Here is a 14,451-nt window from a genome sequence, read left to right on the forward strand (position 1 = left end):
CAACTGTTAATGTTATGCTAACATGATACCATACGAGAGATATACTCACCATAAACTATGTTGGTTCACATCAAGCTATTGAAATGAAATATATAGTGGGTGGTTTTGTTTAAATCATTTTAATATTCCAAAGAATAACTTAAAATTGTTCATTGCTTCATTTAAAAGCAGATCAGGCAAGTCTATTGTTTCTCACAGATGCTGTTCATCACCTGACTATTCAAACCAGAATCTTAGTTCACGTACTGGGATAACAGTCATATGAATCTAATTTTGCAATTTTTGTCACTATACAGAGACCCGGTAAGGCGTCACCTTATCCAATTCCAATTATTCCAAAAGTGTGGGACAAGCAGCGCCACCTGTCGTTCATAGGCGGAAATGCTTCGGATTGGCTCAAGTGTTGCCTGGATACAACACAACAAATGCGCACCCTAGCACAGCTGTATGTAACCTAGAAAGAGTTAAAACTTCGCCAGCCGTTTCAGTTAAAATAGTCCTTTTAAATTGAATATTACCAGGTAATACATACCGAATACAAATGGCCTCGGTGGTTCAGTATGGCCGACGAAGAGGCTCCAGTCAGAGAGGTGAGAGCTAACGAGTTTTTAGTAACCTTTACTGACGGTAGCTAAGCTAATGTTAGCTGTCATGGCTAATAGACAATAATGCAAGTCTTTAATGGTGACTGCAACGTTAACGTACACAAAGTTCAGAACAATATAAGAGTGGCTGTAGGAGTGAACTTCCAACATGGAAGAAATAAATATGCATCCTATAATATTCTGGAGAAAAGCATTTAGTCCTCAACTACCCTAATGACACAAAGTCCCCTTAAATAAACGTGTCTTCTCAAAGTACTTTCCTCTTCTTCTTTGTTGAATAGGGTCTTCAGCTGAGGAATGCAGCAGGATGATCCAGCCACCAGACCGCCGACAAGTCACCGTCTTAACCAAGAGTGAGTGGCTGAGGATTCAAGATGAATCGAACCAGGTTGATAAAGACAAGGAGAGGATGAGAGAGGCAGCAAAACAGAGGCAGGCCTTGCATTTGCAATCACAAGAGGCGGTGAAACTGTGGCCCAACACCATCGCTGTAAGTTGCCTCAGATTTTATTCGTTTTATTAAATTTAGATGTAAAGTTGCGCAATGAAAAGCACAATGTTCTGGTCTAAAGAACCGTGCAAAAGGTGAACACGCTTTATGTTTTTTACATTTATCAAAGCGTCAAATAAAACAAAGAATGGAGGCAAAGAAGATCCGGGAGGAGATTGAGGAGGAGAAAAGGAAACTGGCTGAGAAAGAAGAGACCGAATATCAGGAGCAGCAGCAGAAAGAGGCCATTGAAAAAGCCCAAAGTCAGATCTTCTATCAAACAGACCGCGTCAAAGGATTACATGTCGGTATCGCTTTACAATGATCGTCACATGTACATGTTTGGCTCTATATATGTTGATGTTTCGGCACAATGAATGATTATTGCTACTTCCACAGGGTGCGTTCTTACTGACAGAGGTGCTGAAGGAAAGGGAGGCACAGATTGAACTGAAGCAAAGCATCAAACATGCCTCTGAAGACGTCGACAAAGAATTCCTGGATGCGACAAAGACCAGAGACGCTGAAGCCTCGAGGCAGGAGCAGGAGAAAGCCCTTCAGAAAAAGCTCGGGATACGGGCTGTTGCAGAAGAACTGAAGAAACAGTAAGTCTCCCGCCTCACCCAACAAGCAGCGTTGAACACGCTGCAGATGATTTCAAATGAGAATCAGAGATGTGAGATTATGATTCCTTCTCTCTAGGGTCAAGGAAAGTGAGCTCGTGAGAGAGCGTCAGAAGATAGAGAACACGAAGGACGGAGAGGAAACCCAACGCCTTCAAGAGCTCCACCGGTGGGAGCAAAGGACGGAGGAAGAAAGACAAGCAAAGCTGAGGAGAGACCTCATGCACGCTCACAAGGTAGGGCCTCAACAGTGAGGGCTAATTGCTACAAGTGTACCACTGTACATACTCATACTGTGTACTCTGTCATTTACAGGAACATATCACCAATAGGGACCTCAGAAAAGCGGCAGATGCACAAAAACAGGAGGCTGAAGAGGAGCAAAGAAAACTTTTTCTCTCTGCAAAGCAAAAAATGATGAAGTTGCAGGAAGACAAAGAAAAAGAACTGGTCAGGTAAGGCCCAGCTGAACAATAAACATCAACCTTCGCACCTAGCTTCTAGTACAACCGGTCATCGGTCCTCACATCTCGAACATACAGCGGACCTCTGGTGTATCATCTTTGTGTTTTCATTCCTCAGAGAGGCACAAACGCACATAGAGAAGATCACGAACAAGCTGCCCGTCCTACAGGGTCAAACCGACAGAGAGGAGCAGGGGATCGCAAAGGCTGTTGCTGAGCAGGACGCAAATAAGGCCCGACAGCAGCGCGAGAAGAGGGAGAAGAAGGCTAAGACGTTGGAGTCGATAGCTGAGCACAGAGAACTCATGGTAAGACAGGTCCAGATGCTGCACGACACGATGTTACCGTCGCCGGCTCGAGCTGCAGGGATTTTTGCCTGAGATTCCATTTGCAGCTCACAAAATGTTCCCACACCTGTAAACACAAGCTGTGTTTCATCAGAGACAAGAAAAGGAGCAGAGGGACAAATCGACAGAACAGGACACCCGAGACACACTTCAGGCCAAGAAAGAGGCCGACCGAATATTTTCTGAGAAACAACAAGTGAAGGCTCAGAGGATGAAAGACAATGGAAGAAAACTACGATACTTCAATGCCACACAAATGGTAAATGTTGACTGTCTCCGCCACAATCATTGGAAAAATGTTTTGGTCCTTGTCTGACATTTATCATGTCATCCTTCAAATATAGGCTGATAAAAGTGCCAGGCATCAGCAGCTGAGAAGAGAGGAACGCGAGTTTGAAGTGACGAATGCAGAGCTCATCGCTGAAGAGGAAAACCAGTTCCAGCAGTATTCACAGCACATGATCAGAGCGGCGGCGGAGGCTCAGCGGAACGTCTTCCCACTTTGCAAAGCCGCACGAGGAGTCGGGCCTAGCCCCCTCGTTCAGGACGCCTCTGGTTCCACCAGGAACATTAAGAAGTTAAACGAGGCCAAAGATTTTCAAGAGGCAAAGCAGAGGCTTGGGTTTACACAGTTATAGGTCACTCCAGGCTGACTATTCTGGTTTCAAAGGTTTAATAAAGTCCTTAAGATGTGCTGACAGAGGCTGCGTCTGAAATCACTCTCATTCACTACTCCGTTTATAACAGACAACCAATGGTGTTGTATGAGTGAATAATTAATTGGCACCACAAGTGGGATTCATGAATAGTCATATTGCAGCTGCATGGTTTTCATATTTGGAAAATAATAAGCATTGCGGGATTATAATCTCATCCATGGGGTATCCTGGTGGCCTACGTGTTAAAGGGAACGTCCACAAAATACAATATCTCCGGTTCCTTTACAGAATGTCGTTCTCACTATTAACGGCACGAAGCTGCCCCAAAAAACGACATCTGTCCCTTTGTTGAGAATTGGGAGAGCAAGATATGGTGCATCATGCTGACACTATATAGTAGATATGGAGTGACTATGGACATGTTTTACAAGTGTTCATTAGGTACATAATGTAATATGTTCTAGTCAGAGTGCGCTACACTCCATACATGCTGTAGAGAGCTACAGTGAGATTAATGACACAGATGCAGTCGTTTCAAAAGAATCACACAACAAAATAATGTGTATCAACCACCCAGAGCAGAGAAGATGACCGGTCTGGGCTAAAAATATGGACTATTAAAACAGTTTATTAAAATCAAAGTTGAACCTTTTAATTGATCCTACAGGGCAGTAGAGTTCTACATTTATTTTTTTCTATAAAAAACAAAAACAAAGAGGTATTTTAAAACCGGTTAACAAATAGGATTACAGTACAAGAGCATGGACATCCAAAAATAAAGTAGTGGATGTACACATTCCATCAAACAATGAGAGCGGGGGGGGGGGGGGGTAAGCATGCAAGAAATTAAGTGTTCTCGTCCAGATTGATTGATGTAAAAAATAACTTGACAATTAGACATTTGCCCAACTTAGAGTCTTTATCCCCAAAAACCTGCATTAAATAACATTGAAACAAATCCTTCCTCAGAATGGCTGTGTAGCTTCAGCGACACGTCAACAGTGTGATGGATTCAATGGGGGACAAATTCACAATCCATTCAGTGTCCACAGCTCGCACGATGCTGCAGTCTGCCATTGTGTGTGTGAGTGGTATTCACATAGTTCTTAACTGTATTTAAAAAAATGACTTTTGACCAATCATGTTAGTGGGATTTTACGCACTGAATGAGGAATGTGGATAAGTCCCACTCTAGATGGAAAGCTGATGCTGCATACTAGATATGTAGTTGGGGTAAAATCTATTCTATTAGGACGTCGCCACAGGCTCAGTCGCTGTCGGAGCTTGAGCTGGAGCTGCTTTTATTCCTCTTGCTGCTGTTCCGGTCTCGGCCCTTTGTACTATCTGGTCTGGGTTTGGCCGGGCTTCTTCCGTCTTTGGATCTGGAGGTACGGTTTGCTTCTCTGCGCTTGGAATCTGGACTCTTCCGACCCTTCCTTTTGTCGTCTCTGTCGCTGTCTGAGCTGCTGCTGCTTCGTCGCCTCCTCCTCTGGTTGGCAGACTCCCTGTCCCTCCTACGAGAGGACCGATCTTTGCTGCGGTCTCTCTTGCTACTCTTGCTTCTGGAGCGCCTGCCTCTGTGGGAGTCTCTCGACTTATTTCTGTCTGGACTTCTTGTTCTACGTTCCTTATCCCTGGACGTCCCTCGCTTCCTATTCTCCCTTTCATCGTTGCGTCGTCTTTCCTGACTCCTGCTGCGTTCTCTGCCCCTCTCTCGCTCTTTTCCCCGTTTTTCTTCCTCGTCTTTGGACCCTGCCGCTCTGCTCCTGTCCCTGCTACTTGATCTGTGGCCATCTTTTACAGTTGGTTTTTCCTTGCTTTGTGACTTTGTCCTCGTTCTCTCACCATTTCTTCCTTTGGTGTCCTCTTTCTGCTTTTTGTCAGACTCATGACCCTTATTTCTATCTTTACTGTGATCAGACTCGGACTCCTTTTCTTTCTTGTTATCATTTTTGTCTTTGCTCTTTGAGCGGCCTTTCCTCTCATCACTTTTGTGCTTGTGACCCTTCTCCCTGCTTTTTGACCTCCTACTCTTTTCTCTGCTCTTGCTGCGGCTTTGATATTTATCTCTTTTCTTAGCCTTGTGTTTGCTCTGCTTCTCAACAGTGTCGTCCTCTTTGCTTTTGGATCTATGCGACCGAGTTTTCGTGTCTTTTTTACCCTCAGCTTTGCGTTCCTGCTTTGTGTCCGAGGTTCGCCTCTCTCTTCTTGGAGCTTTGGCGGCCTCGTCCTTGGCCTCATTCATGTCCCCTCTGTTAAAGAAGTGCAGCGTAAACTTCACACCGCAGATCAACACTATGGAACTACATGACAATACATACTCTTTAATAAGTCAAAGTGAGGTTATCTTACTTGTCACCCTTAATCCAGCGCTCTCCGGTGACAGGCCTCATCCTCTGACGCTGCATCTCCTGACGCCAGTGTGGGGGGGTTTCACTGTGCCGAAAACCATCTCTGGACCTTGAACGAGACGGAGTCCGATAGCGCTGGTTGGGGGGAAAAACAACAACAAATCAGTTTCTAAACACACTGGAACTTACACGGGTCAAGACAGGAATCTTACAAAACTGCATTTTTTGGTTATATGAATTGTGTTAGTGCCTTATTAAAGCAACACGACATATTCCAATCTCATTAGTCATAATATAAATTGTGACAAAGCAGATGTTAGTTGAGCACTTCACATTAACGTGCGCCTACCCTCGGACCCCTGCCTTTTATCTTCCTCCCGGATCGTGTCATCACCAGTCTTCTGTGATACGATGACTGAGAATTATATGTTGTGCCAGCACTAGAGAGAGGGAGGGACAGGGGAAAGAAAAAAAACAAAGCATGAAATTTTAGACGGGTCAGTCCACCAATGAACAGCAGGTTAACATTCGCATCCAAATGTTCTCATGACACACCTGGCGGGAAATGTGTGAGCAGCTTGTGTACAGTGTGTTCAGCCATTTTTGCACCCGAAAACTATATGCAACTGTAGCAACATAAACAAGCGTAGTCGGGAACAGAACAACTATAATTTGAAAGCTGAGCGATGAGGCGGGGGTCATTCGAAGCATACCTAATATGAAAAGGCTCTTACCGCTCTCTGGGCCTCTCCTCTTTACTCGGCTGAGCCTTTTCAGCCTCCTCCTTTGGCTTCTGGACCGCCTGGGGACTCCTCCTCATGAGGAAGCGATTCTCTGGGATGGGTGGAATGTCCTCAGGACGCACAGTAGATGTAACCAACTCTTCTTGTTCCTTCTCTTCAGCACTTTCAGCCTCTGACCTGGGAAAGCATTGCATCTCAGAATAAAGACACTAGTGTACTGCACACTGCAGAAAGTGAACATGTGAGAAATAAATTAGGTACCTTTTCTTTTCCTTCTTCTTCTTCTGTTTCTTCTTTAGCTTTTTCACCTTCTTTTTCCTCTTCTTTGATTCCTTCTCCGATTCCGCAGAATCAGAGGACTGTGAGGAGCTCTCAGAGTCGCTGGAGCTACTGCTGGAACTGGAAGAGGCTCGCGCTTTCTTTTTTTCATCTTTCTTTGCTGCAAACAGTCAAGAATCTGTTAGGAGCGCTGCTTCACAAAGTCTAAAATGTATTTTGGAAGTGCTGAAAATGCTTCAAACAAACCTTTAGATTTAGGGATGAGCTCTCCACAGTTCAAGACTTTCACATCAGCATACGGTCTGCTATTGGGATCCGTTTTCTGGTTCTCCATGGTTTGAACAACCTCTTGGCCAGAAATCACATGACCAAAAACCACATGGACACTGAGGAAACACAGTGGTGTTGAGCATCAGCTATGTTGATGCAAGTGAAACGTACCGTGTGTATCGTGCACGATGCAATCAAGCAGAGTTTCAGACCAATTAAGCAGCACTTACCCATCCAGATGTGGTGAAGGTTTTGTTGTTCTGAAGTGGTGAAGCAGGCCAAAGCAAGAAAAAAGGTCATTAATATGTTTAAAGGACAGAATGAACTAATAATGCATCAATAATATATAAGAATAGTGCTTACATGAAAAACTGTGATCCATTGGTATCTTTGCCCCTATTGGCCATAGAGAGCAGGTAGTCCTTGTTGTGTTTAACAGCGAAGCTTTCATCTGGGGGAAAAGGAGAAGATTGTACTGCCATCTTGAAGCCAACGTCGGTTTGGCGAACAACTGACAGCTCTGATAGTGGCCTCTTTACCTTCAAAAAAGCCTCCATAGATGGATTCTCCTCCTTTTCCATTACCTATGTCAGAGAAGGAATAGAAGTTATAAAACTTGTGCAGATTGCTGGTTATTCAAATAGATTCAGTTAGGTTGATGATAAGTTTTGTTGATGCGTTCTTTAGGTGCCGACGTGACGCCATAGGTGTGTAGAAGGTAAAACACGTACAGCCCTTTCATTCTATTAACAGAGAGATTTGACTTCTTTACATTCAAACTTTATTAACTCACCTTCGCTGAAGTCTCCTCCTTGAATCATGAAGTCTTTTACGACTCGATGGAACAGACATCCTTTGTAGTGCAGGGGCTTCATAGTTCCTTTGCCAACGCCTTTTTCACCTGAATGAAACCACAGTCAGTTATCAACATGACACCGTGCAAGAAAGTAAAAATGTTTTCTGGCATTTTTTTGTAGATACATGTCAGTATTTACCTGTGCAAAGGCATCTGAAGTTTTCACATGTTTTGGGACAGACATCTGAAAACAATTCAACCACAACTCTGCCAACTGTGAGAAAAGAGCATCGTTAGTTATTAGTTTTCTTCATCGTGTATCAGGATGTATTTTATATGTATAAATTGAGATGTCTTTCTTACCGAGCACGTTACTGATGCCAATGTCAAGAAAGCACCGAGTGCGCTGAACTTTGATCCCCATGATCACGTCTACTGATCAAACGCCTGAAGGTGAGAAATACAGAAGTGACACTTTAGCTTAGCATTACCCACAATCCTGCACACCTATAGGGTCTGAGGAGCTGAACGACCTCTTTACATGCAAACAAATCATTAAGCTGTTAATTATTCTTACAATCGATCAACTATAAACGTCTTCGACACTGCTACGACGACAGATGGGTTATAAACACAGCTAAGCTAACGTTGGCTAATGTTAGCCGTACACACACTGTCACCATAACGGTAGGCCCGGTGTTAGCATTAGCACGTTCAACTAGCCTCAGTCAGACGACATGCAGAGGGATTGTTCTACTTGACGTGTACCGTGCAATTTCGACATATTAACTATACACATATATCACCAAGACGTGGCGAATGCGACATATCATCACCTGGAAACAGAACGGTATCACTCCATACGGCGAGCTGCTCTCACAAACGACGAAAATGAACTTTCATTCAGTCTTGGGTTCACTGTTTTCTAAAGATGGCGCGAGACGGACGTCAATGTATTTCAAGAGTCGTGCGCCAGTGAACGCAGCCGGGCACGTAACTATGAAGGAGCCAGTGTATTTTTGCCCTGAACATCACCTGTCAGGTACAACTTTGTCACAGGCTGCTGGTCATCCAGTCCGTGTGCGTTTGGTTAGTTTGCTTTATCGTTTAATCGAAAATACAGAAAGATCACGTCAAAATGATGGTGTTTCTATATTTTCGTTTACTATCAAAACGCAAACGAACTCCACAAGGCAACTGGTTGCCTGCTGCCTGAAAGACAAAACCCATGGCATTTTCAACCCCGTGTCAATAGCTGCGGAAGTGAAACATTGTAGCGCCCATGCTGACCCGATGCTGACTTTGAATGAGTGATTTTAATGTCGTATTGCATTTGTGTTAAATACACACAGTTTGATTCTCTATAATCTAAAGAAATACATATTAGAATCCAGCGACTAGTGGTAATCTGGCGCTGTCAGCGGTTTTATGTGATCTTTTCTCCATGCACGTGAATACCGCGTTAGCAAACTGATCGTAGCTACTGGGAGCTTACTTCACTGTTACTCAACGTTACATTAAAGGAAAGTTACACAAGTATCAGGATGGGGCTGTCTGCGAGATGAAACCCGAGGTCAGCATGTCACACTGAGCTCACGTATAACTGGCATACGATGTAAATTGCAACATCATTTAAGACATCGTGATATTTCTTTAAATATCGTAATGGGTTTCTTTTGTGTGTGTGTGTTTTTGTCTTCAGGTCCCAGAAGGAGCCCCTACCATAACCTGCCTCCAATCTGTAGTTTTGTGATCTCAGCTGGCTGAGGTTACCTGTTGGTTTTTGACATTGAGCTGCACAGTGCTCACTGTGTTGGTGCAATGAAGACCCCAGTGTATACTTAAAATTTGAGCCGATGTCTGCGGTGATGTTTCGGGTCCGCTTTGTGAATTCCTTCCTTCGGCGGCTCCTTAATGGGGGGCCTGTGAACCGAGACCAGGTTCTGGAGCAGCTGCGGGTTTGCTCGGCTGAGGACCAGGTGTTTGATGTGGTGGGCAAGAACAAAGCCAAGCTCACGGTGGACCATGTCGGCAAGGCTGTTGGGATGCTGTGGCAGTTCCAGAAAGAGAAGCCACAGTTGCTCAGGACCATGGAGTTCATCAAGAGCCACCCGCAGTTCTTGACTCTCCGGGTTTTGGCGGAGAACAAAATTGCTCTGATGGACGATTTAATGTTGGTCGACATGCTTTACAGTTTCCTCAGGTAGATATAGACACAACCACGTTCAAGTGTTATGTTTTGATGTCATAATATAGTGATTATAACATGCTGTATTATTGTCCATCTTTTAGGTTGAATGTGGATCAACACGACTCCCTTGTTCAGCAGTTGGTTTCAGAAGCATGGCTCAGAATAGACAGGTATGATTGCATTACATTGTTTTTGAGCTGATGCCAATTATCGTTTTCATTATTTAATGATATTGTAAGTATTTTTTCAATCAATCAAGTAATTGCAAAGTCTATAAAATGCCCCACAATAATGGCAAATTGGGAAAAAACTTTCTTGTTCCAACCAACAATCCTTAACCCAGATATAAAATATACAATGATATAAAATAGAGAAAAGCAACAGATCTCTACATCAGAGAAGCTGAAATCAGCACATTTCTTTCTTTATTAGTTACAAAAGAGATGATTTGCTATCAAAATTGTTGGATAAATTGTCTGATTGTTTCAGCACTAATGAGATGTTACACAAACGTGGATTTTTGCAGATTTCCACTGGCGTCGCTATCCAAGTTCTCCGTCTGTTTAAGTGATCAGCACCTTCAACACAGTCCTCTAATGGGCCACATCACCAGTATTGTGGATCAGAGGTTGTCTTCCATTGATGATGCCAGGTTGGTCAGGAGACAGAAAGGATCAAATTACATACAAAGTACCTCATATTGTGTATTGACACTCTGATTGTCTTTCCCAGGATCCTAACGACGCTGATGATTAGCGTGTCGTCCCTGGTGTCGCCCCGGCTTCGGGACGCCCTCATTAGCAGGGCAGACGATCTCCTAGAAACCATGGATCCCTCAAATTATAACAACCCGAGGAGAGTGGTGCAATTCCTGCGCAACATCAAGCACAGTTCCCGGCCTCTGCTGGAGAAGTGCAACGGGATCATCTTGAGCAACCTTCCCAAACTGGACGCAGAGAATATCGGCATCATCATGGGGCTGTATCAGTCCCTGCAGTTCAACAACTGTGACTTCAGGCTGGCCGTCAAACAACGACTGACAGAGCTGATTGATTCAAGCACCGATCCCTTCTCCTTCACCAAACTTTTTGTCGCTCTGGCGCCGATGGCCAGTCAGGAGATCAAAGATGGGTTCGTATCATTGTCACTGGCGTGATCCATAAGTGGAAATCTTTACTCTTGACAGCAGTTCTTGAGTTTCTCATGTCTCTTATGTGGTTTCATCCTTTGTCAGGCTGGAAAACACTGCCCTCTTGTTGGCGGACGAGCTCAGTGCATTTCAGGCTCTGGCAGTAGTCGAAGCTCTAGAAGAGACTCAGAGCAGGAATCTTAGCTTATTGAACAAGTGAGTTCATATCTCTGCCATATAACAACTGCAAAGCTGAAGAAGCTGAGCCAATATATCTGCCAATCTCAAGTTATTGCGGAGATATATTAGTATTGCCATACATTTCAGCAGAAAAGTAATTAGAAAATTCAGTTCAGGAATGACAAAATCATAGTGTTGTGAGTGTTCACCACCGATGTATAGAAATATAATTTAAATGTATTTCTTACTAAATTACTTTCCAGAATTACATCAGTGATCCAAAGGAATCTTCACGTCTACAAGCCGGTGGAGGTGGCCAGAATCACGCAAGCCCTTTTTCTGATGCAATACCTGAACCCCGGACTCTTCACGAAACTACGGAAAATTTTGGTCAAGTAAGTGTTTATTTTTAAGCTAAGGAGGACATTCTCTGCTTCACTCTCTGATTGAATAAAATGTCGACCGGTTACACTTTTATCTCGCAGCTTTTTGCAGCGCAGCGTCTACCCGTACGAAGTGACCATGCTGACCCGTGTTCTGGCCATGCTGCCCAGCCCGCGGCTTGACGAGGGCGTGATCGCACGGGTGGATTCGGTGGTGGCCCAGTGCAACCTCAACGACCTCAACACCATTTCTCATGCCGTCGCCAAGTGGATGCGTAACGATCAGTCCTACCGCCACAACACTCCCAGCAAGTACGTCCGTCTGCTGCAGACCCTGAACCGCTGCGGGCACGAGAGGCTGCAAACGGCCGACCGGCTGGACTTGGTGCTGGAGGAGCTCAAGTACATCTCGGGAGAGTGGTTTGAGGAAATGCTGCTGGAAGAGACGATGGTCACGCTGAAGAGGATGAGGGACCAGATAAACTGGACCAATGTGCCTGAGTTGTCCCTCTTCTTAACCCGAATAAATCACCTCTGCCCTCCCCTGATGGACCGCATCGCCAGCGTGGCTATTGAAGACATTAACAAGGTGGCCTGAGAGACATCGTGATATGTTAAGTCTGCAGTAAATACATATATATAATACTTATAAAACATGAACTGTACTTTTTCTGTGTCATTTTTTCAGATTCACCACTCTGCAATATATGCCACCCTGCTACCGTTCTCTGTCATGAATTATGATCCAGTACAAGCAGACGAGTTGTACGATGTTTGCATTCAGCGCGTCATTCCTCATATCAGTAAGTCAGTTTACATGTTTGTTTACTTTTTATTTATTTATTTCAAGCGTACACTAACACCGGTCTTTGTGTTTGTAGGCTCCTTTGACCCACATCTGCTAGTTCTCCTGGCGTACACTTTGTCGGTGGCCGACTGTTTCCCCGAGGAACTCGTCAGAGAGATCTTCAGCATCGACTTTCTGGGAAAGCTGGATGCCCAATTAGAAAGTGTGTGTTTGAAACATAATTGCTTTTGTATGCATCGGTAGCAAAAGTATTCCCCGTGAGATGTAAGCACTTCACACCTGAACAGAACCAATGTAGCGGTTGTCCTCTCCTCTTCCAGCTCTACCCGACACCCTCAACATGCGGACCAGACTGCGCCTCATGGAGCTCAATCGCGCCGTGTGTCTCGAGTGTCCTGAGTTCCAGGTGCCGTGGTTTCATGAGCGCTACTGCCAGCAGTTGCAAAAGAAAGGTAAAAAGAAGCAACAAGGAATGAGTTATTAATTCGGTTGATTGTTCAAAATTCAAACAAATCTGTCCTGTCAAAATTATATTTTTTCCAGGGAATGGCACTGTCAGTCCTGTGCAACAGCAAATCCACAGAATGCTGGGGGAAGTTCTCGGAGGCATCGACTGTGTCCGAGTAGCAGTCGGCACTCCGTATTTTTACACTGTTGGTGAGTAATATTGGGAAATCTCTGTATTAAACATTGATTTGATATTTTATCACACCTTATCTATTCTTTGCACCTGATGGAAAGAGAAGCTCATATGAAGGGTAGTACCCTGTACTTGCAATGCATCAAGTCAATTTATGCTCGCCCCCAAAAGAGAAAAGGCAGTGATTCTCAACTGGTGGGTCGCGACCCAAAAGTGGGTCGCGGACCCGTTTTCAGTGGGTCGCGGGCCTTTGCCTGACCAAAAAATAAATAAATTGTGATTTTATTTTGAAGGGCATTTTTTATGCAGCGGAATTATTCCAGCATTTACGGCACTTGTGGTGTGGGTTGTGAAAGTCAAATCATAGGACGATCTCCAAAAGAGAGAAATGTCCAGAGAGACCAGAGTCATTAGACTCTGACTGGACAGACTCATAGAGGTGAATTCTTCCAACACTACTTTCTCTTTTTGGAAGATGAGAAAAATATAATATTGTGGATTTTTCACTTCACCCTGAATGGACTGAATTTAAAGCTGCAGGGCAATTCAGTGAAAATATTTTTTCTAAATTGAATTTCATCACGTAATTTATTTTTTAATCCAGCTGTTATTTTACTTGAAATGAGAAGAACATGTATTCATGTATTTATAATCCATCCAGTTAAATTTGAAAAATGAGAATAATATTTGCTAAAATATAATGTGTGCTTTCTTTATTTGATTTGACAGTTTACTACACAGAGACGTTACTACTACTAGACGTCTTGAATATAGGTATAATGATGTAAATGGTATATATAAATGATTAATGACATATATATATATAATTTGGGTCGTGGGTCCCGGCTTGTCATTAAGGGGTGATGGTGGGTCCAGACCAGACCAGTTGAGAACCACTGCTCTAAGGACAGAAGTGTCACGTGACCATGTTTGCCTTTTCAGACTTTGAATGCACACTGGACAAACAGCTGCAGCCGCTGCCCTACAGCGAGCCCAGCACGCTGCAGATCTCAGACAGAGGACAGGTTCACTGGGGGAAAAGCTCAGTGGAGAACATCAGGGATGTGCTGCCACCTGGAGCTCAGCGGTACGGACACATTATACCAACCGTGTTAATAATAAGTGGACCACTCACAAATGAAATGTGTTTGACGTCCTGTTTTTACTCATCGCTCAAGAGTTGCTGTGGACTTTCTTGATTCAAAGTCCTTCTGCAAGAACTCTCCACACACGAAAGGTGAAGCCCTGATGAGAAAGAGACACCTTGAAATCCTGGGATACCGCGTGGTTCAGGTGGGAAGACGTCATTGAACATTGCATGTGCTGTTGTACATCTCCTACACTGAATCATATTAAATGTCAGTGACACTTTTACAGATCCCTCACTTTGAATGGAACTCTATGGAGCTTTCGACACCAGATGCCTGGAAGGAATATCTAAAGAAGAACATATTTCGGGAGCTCTCTTCTTGAAGGCCTTATTTGTTGAACAA

General features: G+C 44.0%; 3 protein-coding genes across 3 annotated transcripts; 2 read left to right on the forward strand and 1 right to left on the reverse strand.

The window, feature by feature from the left end:
• Positions 1-541: 541 nt before the first annotated feature.
• cfap210 (cilia and flagella associated protein 210) lies at positions 542-3,167 on the forward strand (the record flags this gene model as incomplete). Its single annotated transcript, XM_079276625.1, has 9 exons — positions 542-590; positions 896-1,095; positions 1,226-1,399; positions 1,495-1,700; positions 1,798-1,954; positions 2,034-2,173; positions 2,301-2,490; positions 2,624-2,788; positions 2,874-3,167. The coding sequence occupies 9 exons, from the start codon at positions 542-544 to the stop codon at positions 3,165-3,167; spliced, it is 1,575 nt and encodes a 524-aa protein (XP_079132751.1).
• Positions 3,168-3,800: 633 nt separating this feature from the next.
• ppig (peptidylprolyl isomerase G (cyclophilin G)) lies at positions 3,801-8,581 on the reverse strand. Its single transcript, XM_079277046.1, has 13 exons — positions 8,464-8,581; positions 7,991-8,074; positions 7,827-7,901; positions 7,625-7,732; positions 7,371-7,415; positions 7,195-7,282; positions 7,062-7,091; positions 6,808-6,947; positions 6,544-6,721; positions 6,274-6,459; positions 5,889-5,979; positions 5,541-5,674; positions 3,801-5,440 (listed from the first exon to the last, which is right to left on the reverse strand). The coding sequence occupies exons 2-13, from the start codon at positions 8,049-8,051 to the stop codon at positions 4,456-4,458; spliced, it is 2,121 nt and encodes a 706-aa protein (XP_079133172.1). The 5' UTR covers positions 8,052-8,074; positions 8,464-8,581; the 3' UTR covers positions 3,801-4,455.
• Positions 8,582-9,082: 501 nt separating this feature from the next.
• On the forward strand, positions 9,083-14,450 carry fastkd1 (FAST kinase domains 1). Its single transcript, XM_079276488.1, has 15 exons — positions 9,083-9,200; positions 9,330-9,830; positions 9,920-9,988; positions 10,345-10,470; positions 10,551-10,949; positions 11,053-11,163; positions 11,391-11,522; positions 11,613-12,099; positions 12,199-12,313; positions 12,392-12,520; positions 12,639-12,770; positions 12,862-12,975; positions 13,901-14,045; positions 14,137-14,251; positions 14,336-14,450. The coding sequence occupies exons 2-15, from the start codon at positions 9,484-9,486 to the stop codon at positions 14,429-14,431; spliced, it is 2,517 nt and encodes an 838-aa protein (XP_079132614.1). The 5' UTR covers positions 9,083-9,200; positions 9,330-9,483; the 3' UTR covers positions 14,432-14,450.
• Position 14,451: the final 1 nt, after the last annotated feature.

This window comes from Melanostigma gelatinosum (assembly GCF_949748355.1).
Source record: "Melanostigma gelatinosum genome assembly, chromosome: 10".
Classification (NCBI taxonomy): domain Eukaryota; kingdom Metazoa; phylum Chordata; class Actinopteri; order Perciformes; family Zoarcidae; genus Melanostigma; species Melanostigma gelatinosum.